A 10,718-nucleotide genomic window follows, 5' to 3' on the forward strand; every position below is an offset into this window, starting at 1 on the left:
ACTTACGCCTTATTGACGCAACACAGGTGCCTTCAAACTTATCGGTATATGTTATCTGTAATTATGATCATCTCTTTTTTTTAATTTTTTAATTTTTTCAGAAAATAAACACAATATTTTTATTTATTATTTTTTTTTTTTTTTTTTGTAAATAATTTGATTTCTTTGTTCAGCACACGATTATTAAATAAGATCAAAACACGTAAAACGTTTAAACGTTGCGTAACGTAACGTATAAGTCGACTTCACCGTCAGTCGAAAACACACCGACACCAAATGCTGACAAATAACTCTTTAATCGACTGTTAAAAGACTATTTAACTTACGGCATCTGTTAGAACAGTACACTAAGACGAAAATTAGACGTTAATCACGAACAGACGCGCATACACAGACGGCAGAACCAAGACTAAATTATTAACGAACGACGATTGACCAGAGTCAGCGCAATGAAATTTGTTGGTAACGTTTATGGAATCGTTAACGTCCTATCGGAAATCGTATGATGTGCAGACTACGAGCTTAATTTTTATAAATAAAACTAGGCTGACCGACGATCATCGAGACGTATTTCTAGAAAAAAAAAAAAAAAAACCTGCGTCTGCGAACAATCAACAACCATATGATGAACCATTTAAAATTTGGCCACCCTTGATATATACGGCATTAACAGCGGTTATTTATAGCCAGTTGGTTCGCGTGCAGTCATTTTTTCACCTTGCGCAATGCTGACTACAGGTGATACGTTCACCACATGGGTCGTTTCTCGAGGCTTAGACCAAACGGACGAGGAAAACGACCGCAAATCGGTGAAACAATAATAATTAAAACGTTTTCGACGACGCGATAAGGTTTTGCTGGCAGCTTACACGTTGTCACGTATTGCGTTCGATGAGCGGATGTTGCAAACGCTGTTTGTCGCCTGACCGTGATTTCGTTTTCATACTTTATAAACTCTCGTAGTAAGCCGATACAGCAGTAATTGCGCGCGATCAATCAACACTCGCTATGGTATTGTCGTGAAACAACGCGTCGCACGAACGTATAATGAAATAAAGCTCCGTCCGATTCCGAGGTCATCTGGGTTGTGATCGAAATACGACCGAGCACCGAATCAATTCGAAAAAATTCGATTCGATATTGTGCGAACCCGAGAGATTCGTTTTTTTTTTTTTTTTTCCAGTACACCGGGTAACGATCATTAACCGGGATTATTCCGCCGGAACGGCAGTGCGGCGACCGAACGCGTTCCGGTGAAATGTCAATACGAACCGTAACAAGCCGTCGACCGCGGAGCTACGGAGCGCTTTGCGAAAATATAAGAGTTGTGGACGTCCGTCCGAACCGTCACGACCTACACTCGTCCAAGGCCCACGGTCAAGAGCGTATTTTAGGCGGGTCTGTCGAACAGAAAAACGACAGGAGTTGTCGATCGGTTTGACAACGACGAAAAAGAAAATTTCGGATTTTTTCGTCTGGGATGAGCGGCTTTTACATTTTTTTTTTTTTTTTTTTATTGTTCATTTAACGTAAAAGTTTTTTTTTTTTTACTAATACGACCGGGGATAAAAAATTAATGATTCTCCGAAAAAAAATTAATTTCACAGACGGTTAAAGGACGAGTAATCTATTTCGTTCGTGTACGTCTTATGAAAACACGGTCTAGCACGCCTTCGGCACACGGCGGTCGGTACGCGCGCGCGAGTTCGATAACGTTTCGATCAATCATTTCGACGCGTCACCAGGCCTCGTGGACTCCGGGCGCTAAACGAACGGCCCTGGCTCTCGGGGTAGCCGAGTGGCAGCAGAAAAACCCATTACGATCCGTGTAATTGGTACGCACCGGCCGTCTTCGCGTGGAAAAAAAAAAAAATCAACGTCGTCGAAGGGCACGGAGGCGAGAAAATCGGTTTTTTCCGCTCAAGGTGACACGATACACGAGGGATACATATTTCTATACGTGTATGGATTTAAAACGATATTAAACGAACCGTAAGACATCGGACACGGACACACGTAGGTGGGCGAGCGCGCGCACGGAAAGGGTTCGCTAAATGGAAAACATACGAACGCGGGGACAATACGTGATAACGTATTACGTTTGGTTTTTACACGCGATTGGGCGAAGTCTCGAGTTGATGTTTTGTTTATTCACTCGGTTTCACGGGGCCGCGTGGAACGGAGAATATCAAACGATATTCGTCTCTGTCTCGTTAGGCTCCATGGACTCGGCGTTCGTCACCGAACCACTCCCGGGTCCGCCACTCGTTGCGCGATCCTTTCATTTGATTCTCCGGAAAACGATCAAGTTTACACTGGTGATTGCCGTTCGACAATGAACAACACGAGTGAGATCTCGTTTCGCGGTCGACCTTAACTCCGTTTTCGTGCGAGTCAACTCAGAAAACGCATTTTCGGAACAGCCAACACGTCACGCGAACGACCGAAAATGTTTGGGCCGTACCCACACCTGGTAGTACACTACGCGAACGTCGCAGAGGGACGTGATGCGTTGTGTTACGCGGAATTTTAACGCGAAACGACGCAAAAGAGTGCTGTTGCTCACCAGTCGCAACTTTGTTCGTTTTCCATTCTCTTTTCGCCACCGCTGGGGACGTCGCACGCGCTCCTTAACCGCACAACAATATGGTATCTCGAAGATTTCGCGCGGTACATCGTTTCTATTCGTTCGTGTCTCTCGCGATGATTTTTCACCGTTGAACGTTACGATTATATATGTTGACATTCGATCGTCCCCGCGAGCTTAGCTCGGATATATATTACGCGTTGCACTCGTACACCTGTACAGGTACTTACGTAAAGCACGCGCCATTCGCATACGACTGCCGTTCCGACGGAACGACACACATTTAAACATAGTTATTGTAGAACGCAAGTATAAGTGTAGATGAATCGTTTATGGACGGGTGAAAAACCATACATTGGTACCGAATATTGTAATTTATTTGTTTATTTTTTATAACGTTTCAACAACATGGGATACTTTTACCAAACGCATACAGTTTTATAACCAATGGTGGTTTTCGGGGAGTTCTACAGTTTCCGATTTGAGTTTATTTCATGTATTTGTTGCTTCGAAGTTTTCATCGTCGATGGTGTTTAATTAAATGAAGAAGAGGTTTGAATATTCTACAAGCCTCGACGTTTTTGGCACACTAAACGCGTTTGATTGTTACATTTCCTTTTCGTATGTCACGTGTTCAGGACGATTCTTTGCCGGTGATTCAGAAATCACTTCAATGCCGTAATTATTTCTCGAGTAATTATTTTTAATTTCACTAATCTTTTTATGTCCAGAGTATGGTTTTAGTTTATAACGTTTCGTTACACATTTCACGGTTTGTCCGGAAGAAGTAAAAAGTTATATCGATTCGACCATGTTCCCATTATTTGGGTTCCGGTGCAATCAAAGCTTCTAAAAATCATTTTTATACACATATAAAACCGAAAAACATTTACGGCGTGACTTATCAAACACTAGTTATTTAATCTGTACGATCTACCGCGCAACCATATAATTTGAAGCTTGGAAATAACAGTTTCGTATTCTCGACACATCTCTATCTATACGCAATTAAATGTTTTCCTTAAAAACACGATATCATAAGTTATAAAGCTTTCACATATGAAATATTATTCTCGAGTGTTTTACGTGAACATTGCTCGCACTTGGCTTTGTTTTCGGAGTGGTTCGATTCAAATACTTTCGAAATAATGCGTATTTGATTGCTGTGACTACGGCAAATAATAGTGTAAACGTGACCACGATGATGAGTACGTTCAAACTATAAAAATCGGAGGAGAAAAAAATATAAAACACTAGGAAAATACTATCACCCAGTCTTGATCCGACGGGACACACTTTCATAATCGGTACACGAGTATATTGCTGGCCCGATGGATCCGACCGGTGCAGTTGACCATAGCGATTACGTCGGCGACCGGAACCGTTTAATGACAATGTCTGTATCCGACACCGCGCGAAAAACATCAGCGATTTGATTCGCTCGCGATCCGTCCGTCGGAATCGAACAACGTATCCCGTATGAACACGGCGAATAACGTTTTAACCGGACGGACCCCTTTTTTCACCCGTAATTTTTAACGGACCAGCATCCGCGGTGTGCGCGCAACGGAAAACCCAGTGTTGAAACCGTCTACTGATTGTTTTATTGTTTTTATTATTGTCACTGTTAAGACAGTCCGGGCCCGAGTAAACAGGAATATCGTGTCCGCGACGTGTTACGGTTGTAACGTGAACACTTCACGCGGGCTAAACGAGAACGCGCACGATCGGTAACAATGCGGTTTTAGATATTGCGATTTGTAGACGCACGAGATCGAATCGTCGACGTTTACAAGAACAGTGTTCGCGCTCGATGCGCACCTCAACGTGTACGGGACGACGCTCGGCGATATTATTAAATTTTCCGGACCGGACGGCCGGGAACGGAAAACGCTCTCGGGTCATGTTTTACCGAACTCTGACGAAATCCCTCCTTTTCCCCTAGGAGATGGCGGGCGGGATGGGTTCGACGCGATACTTTCCCCCACCCCCCCCGTGATTTATTTACTCGCGTGAAAACGCGATTACTGTTTCTATTTTCGTACGCGTTTTCTATACGTACGTCCGCGCGTCCCATGGCGATCGAACGGAAACATCGCGTCGGCGGCGCGGGCACGTGTTTACCCACGGTCTGTTGTCTCCGATTGGCCGGACCACGGGGTCAAATTATGCAATGATTGCGTTATGCCGGAATTCGCGACACGTTTGACCTTGCGCCGGTGGTGGATCTAGGATTTTGTTTGGAGGGGGGGGGGGTCGGAGTTTGTCAAAACATTTTATATGACTAGATTGAAAGAAGAAAACCACATAACAGGATAAAATGTACCAAATGTTGGTCATCATTTTCGTCAAGAGAAAAACCAAGTATTGTATCCTTAGCACAAAGAAGAAAATACCTTAATGTTAATTTTGTTTATTAATATTGAATATTTGGATTTACTGGGAGCCATATTAACAACCCTTAATGTGCCAACATTTAACATCAGTCATTATACTACACTTAACACGAGCTTAAAAATTGTAATGTTTGTTATGTGATTTTGTACTATTGGGGCGTAGATAAAAAAGCTATAAACTACAAATATGATTGTGTTGGATAACATTACATCAGTCGGTAGGAGGTGTGTTACTTACTTGGCGATAATCAATCTAGAAGTGCCTCTGCCCTCTCCCTCTTCAAACACGCCACTGCCGTGCTTCACCGCAAAGCTGATCGCGAAATTTTCCGACGCACGGTTGCTACTGATGGTGCGCGTGACACGTTTAAAACGGTAAAACCGTAAAAGCGTTTGGAAAAAATTTAATCTCGGAAGCCGTTTGACGGGGAGAACGGGGTAAAGGTGTGTTAAGTCATCAACGTGCTTCGAGGAGGAGGGTCACAACCCTTCTTGCCCTTTAGACGCGCCGCCAACGGACGGTCGAACGATGAACGCGTCCGTACCGACGCAGCGCATTTGAACGAGCGCGCGGAGGACTTCGGTGTTTTCGACCGCGCGGACCCACGGGCGTCAGATGTTTCGCTATCGCTTTCGTCTTGCTACGACCGGTGGCGCACGTTCGAACGACTAAACCGCTTCTCGGTGAGATGTGTCGGGGGTTTTTTTTTTTCGTTTTTTGTTTATTTCTGTAAAAAAAAAAAAAAAAAAAAATTAAAAAATATATCCGGTAATCGTTAGTAAATGTTCGATACCGTTTCCGTGCGGCATCCGATAAGCTGATATCATTGTTATATTATACAGTTTTGCTTTTGAAATCCAATTATTCCCATCGCACGCGCGTGCCCCGCCGAGACGTCGGAGCTGAAACGTAAACGTTCGTGACGTAACACAAAGCATTATAAATGCAATTACAAAAGTAAATAGGTTCGTCGGCGAGAGCGTTCCGAGAAAAACAATAAGCGCATAGAAGCGTGGTGTAGGACGTAGGCACCTGCGACGCTGTCGGAAGTACACCCTCGTGTTTTCAAGGGAAATCCTGTTGAAAAAGACGGACGCGATAGCGATTAAATTAAAAATATATTACAAATAAATTGCGCGATTTATTCGTAGTGTGCCATTGAAATGTCGTAGTTTCAAATCCTTGGTCAGCGAGAATTAGAATTTTCAAAACGTAGAATCTACGTATAGCTGTTATTAATATGTACATAGATGATTGTGTTTTACCAAATCTATGTAATGCGTTTGATTTGAACAATCGATTTGATATATTCCAACGTCGATAAGTGTTTAACATGAATGTAATACGAACTTTTTTCCGGCACACGTTCTACGACCGTGTCAGATTTTGTTGTTTTATTTGTTCGATCCTTTTCGAAAAACTATTACGATTTGAATATTCACCGACAGTTTTCTTGCACGAATTAATGTTATTGGTTTTAATATTGTTTAATAAAATTTAATCGATTTAGTTATTCGAATAGAATATTTGTATGATTTCAATGAGATGCTAATTATAGCATCGCTATTTATTTTAGTAAATTTATGTTGAAACTCAATTTTATAAATAATGTATTTTTATACACTATCACAAGTTAATAACATGATTAAATATAAATACTATATAAACACTATAGTATTTATAATCAATGGTTGTATAAAGTTATAAGCATTCAAGTTCTGGATTTTTTTTTTTTTTATAATTTTAACAAAAACTCGAAAAATATAAAGTATAAAACGCTCATGTGTTCCGTCTCACTAAATTAATTTATAAATATGATTTGACTTAAATGAAAACCCTGAAATTTAGTGACGGCCATAGTTAATAATTTAATCATAAAAACTTTGAATTCGTAATAATTATTTGTATTTTACCATCATCATAGTTGTATATTACACCTATAAACACGCATACGGTAATGCCAAACGGCTAATGATTAATGAACATTTTGTAAAAATGATTTTTTAGGTGTTTAATGTATAATTTGTTGGAAAACTTTTTCATATTATTTAAAATAATATAGCAATGCGTCATTTTAAAAATCTAAAAGGAAATAAATAATAAATTTATTTATTTTGTTAACGGAAAAATACAAAGTTGAAGTATCTTAATTTAATTACGTACCTATTCGTTATATATACATGCGTATAAGTATTAAACAAAATAAATCTGTAATATTTAAATATTCATAAGCATTTGTTTAGTTTAACTGCTGCGAGGAACGTAGAAACTATTATATTGATGTATAAATAATATTCACCCACTTGAATTTCAATGCGACCTGTTAGAAACATTAGTGTTAAACTGGCAAAATATAAAATACATGCTCAAAGCATTTATGATTTACTTTCTATGCCGTATCAAATGTTTATTTTTTCATTTGAAAATTTATAAAATCGCGTTTCATTTCCATTAAACCTAAATGTATTTAATTGTTAGTGTATATCTCCAATATACATTCAATACATTATAATGTAAATTCAAGTTATTTGCGTTTGTACGAAATGTAATTTTATTAATGTCAATTTTTATTGTTGGTCATGTTTTTTTTTTTTTTGACTTGCACGGAAGAAAAATTTAAAAGTAACAAGCTATCGTTTGATACCAAAACAAACAGATATCTATGATAAATGGATTATTTTATTTTCTTTGTCCGTATCCATTTCAATTTTAATCGATGTACGAAATAATTTTGTAATATGGTAATCACGTTAGATACTAATACACGTTGCGTACGATAACCTCTTTAGACCTCTTATGTTTTACTAAAATAAACACAAAAAGTACATTCCTTACTTCAATCAGAATCTAATACTTAAGTAAAACATTTAATTTTTTTTTGAAATATTTTCTTCTCCTCCACCTGAACAGATGTAAGGTTAGACATTAAATAACATGCAATATTCTATAGCTAACGGAAAGTATACATCGTTTAACAATTTCTGGAAGATTTAATACTTATAATGTTTTCTTAGAATAAATGTGTAAATAAATTCTAAATTGTAGTTAAAATATTAAATTGAACGCCATACGAAAAGCTATTTTTATTGACCTACATTTGAGCACTAACGAGAGATTTGATAACATTATTTAACTATGATAAACGCAAACAAATTATTACTCAGTTATTGAAACTGAATTTTAAATCTAAACCATCGTCACTTTGTAAGTGATCGTAAAATTACGAGTAATCTACGTTTTCCATGATTTTTCAGCTTCAATAATGAAATGGAAATAATGAAATGTTGAGAATTTATAACAATTAACTGATTTACGTGAAAATGTTCAATTTTTTTATTTTAAAACAATAAAGAGTAAAAATCTACTTATTATGAATACAATAACAGTGAACTCTCTTATACATTACCAAAAATCGTTGAAAGTAAAAATTTGAAGAATTGTTTTAATTTCAAATTGTTATTTTATATTTAAGTCTCACAATTTTTATTAAATCATACTTTTATAATTTTTTATCAAAAAGGTGTTTGTATTTTTTTTTGCTTGCAAATGCAATTTTAACAGTTTTAATAATGCTTGTAAAATATTTAATAAAATGGGATTACATTTTTGTTCAATAACATGCAATGACCAGAAACATGTCCTTGAGGAATATTTCTTTTGGTCACTGGGGATTTTGCTTAACCCAATATCTTTTATTTATTATTATTATTATTATTGTACGTGCATAAACAAAAAGTCTAACATGAAACCTTCATTGGAATTTGTTTCAGAATGCCTTGAATGCAGAATACCACAACGATTCTGATGTGAATTAAATACACCTTTTGTCAGAAGTATATACATTATATTATATTATACTCTTTATTCTTATTTAAAATCTTATGCGCTTCGCTGTAAACCCTCATTTTGTTTTTTTTTTCAACGTATTTTACCTGTGCTTTTCAACCATATTATATATATTATATCTTATGTATACATTTTAGTGTTACAGATTTTCTAGCTTATAGGTGAATTAATGTATTTCGTTCTACTAAAGGTCGACTTAGCATGGCAGTTACTAGCAATATACATACCGTAAAAAAATATTATAATATTATGTATCGAAATTTCAATCTTATATTTTTTTCGTAATATTATAACAATATTATTAATATTTTCATTATTATCATTATCATCTACGAACTAAACTCATATGTATTTTTTTTTTCATTAAAAATGAACCATATGTGAATTTCCGAGTGATTTATAATAGTTAATGCAAATACTAATTTAAAAGATCGTGAAAAAAAACATAAACATAATGATATAAATTCTCAAGAAAATATTCTGTAATGACCAATTACGTATTTCGGAAATTCTCGTACAGTTTATGAAGCTAAGTGTTTGTAAAACAAGTAATACATATTTAAATATAAAACTAATAAAGAAATATTATACATTGTATTGAAAACATTTTGAAATATTTACGATAGACACATTTAACATTTTCGATGTTTACATATACCTCTACTTAGTAATTATTTTCTTTTTAGATATTATTTATTAGTTTAATGGCAAAGAAGAAAATGATGTTTTTGAACAATTATAACACGATGTAAAGTGACAGATTTGAATTTTTTCACCCTCAGTTTTGAAATATCAAAATAAAAATAAATGAAGTATACGTTACATCCAGTGGCAGCAAAATATTTTAAACTATGCTGAATAGTTATTAGACTAATTTTTTCATGGAAATTACTAGTCGAGAACAAAAACGAAAACATACTATTTATTAATAACAGTAAGCAGACACGTGTTAATAGGATCTAGACACCTCCCTTAATTTTTTCTTTACCAAGCCATAGATCGTAATCCTTTGTAATTTAAATTTAAATAGAATACTTCAAATTTAAAACCAAAAGATTTGTTAAACGAAAGAAGAATCAGGGCCGTATTTAAGGGGGGGGAGTTACAGGGTGCTGTTTCCCCGGTCAACTAATACAAGAGGGCGGCTAATTTTTTTATATTTTCAATATTTAATGATCTAATATTTTTGAAGTGAAACTTACAAAATAAAAAATATATCTCAAAAAAATATATATATCACCAATCACGGCGGCACGACACACACACACACACACACACACACACACACACACGAACACACACACACACACACACACTCGGTAACGGTCGAGTACTGTCGATAGATCCAAAGATTTACAAACAATCTATCTTTATGTTGACATTGCACTTAGAATATTTTTGTTTACACCAGCAACGAATCGTTCTTCAGTTGTCTTCAGAAAGATCTTTTTTAACCCGCAGACATTTGTATTTGGTATAATAAGGCGTTTTTTATTGCTAATCCCTGGTCTCAAATTCCTAAAATCGGCCCTGAGAAGAATACTGTTTTTAAAATTATTTATGATAATAAAAGGTTTTAATTTCAATTAGGAAAATTGCATTTATTTAGACCCACCCTTGCCCCGATGAAATTCTGGCTGCGGTACGACAATACATATTGAAAACAGGTTGTTGTTTTTATCGTAGCTGTTGCTGCGATCATTTCGAATCCACATCACGTTTATCTAACTCGATTTCGGTCTGGTGGAATAATAAAATATGATCGTACAAAACTCGACACACGAGTGGAAGACGGAGATTCTTCCCCGGGCGTAAAATTTTAGAGGGTGTAATTTTTATAATTATTAACACCAAATTTGATATTTTTAACTTTGTTAATTACTGATTT

General features: G+C 36.3%; 1 protein-coding gene across 2 annotated transcripts in view; it reads left to right on the plus strand.

The window, feature by feature from the left end:
- LOC112684008 (short neuropeptide F) overlaps positions 1-8,893 on the plus strand; it is an 84,552-nt gene extending 75,659 nt beyond the window's left edge. For both annotated transcript variants that reach the window (XM_025555294.1, XM_025555295.1), the window contains exon 4: positions 8,755-8,893. In XM_025555294.1, the coding sequence (XP_025411079.1) occupies positions 8,755-8,799 (45 nt within the window). In that variant the 3' untranslated portion in view covers positions 8,800-8,893. The remainder of the gene's footprint in view (positions 1-8,754) is intronic.
- Positions 8,894-10,718: the final 1,825 nt, after the last annotated feature.

The sequence above is a fragment of the Sipha flava genome, unplaced genomic scaffold (genome assembly GCF_003268045.1).
Source record: "Sipha flava isolate LNK unplaced genomic scaffold, YSA_version1 239_pilon_pilon, whole genome shotgun sequence".
NCBI classification, from domain to species: Eukaryota; Metazoa; Arthropoda; class Insecta; order Hemiptera; family Aphididae; genus Sipha; species Sipha flava.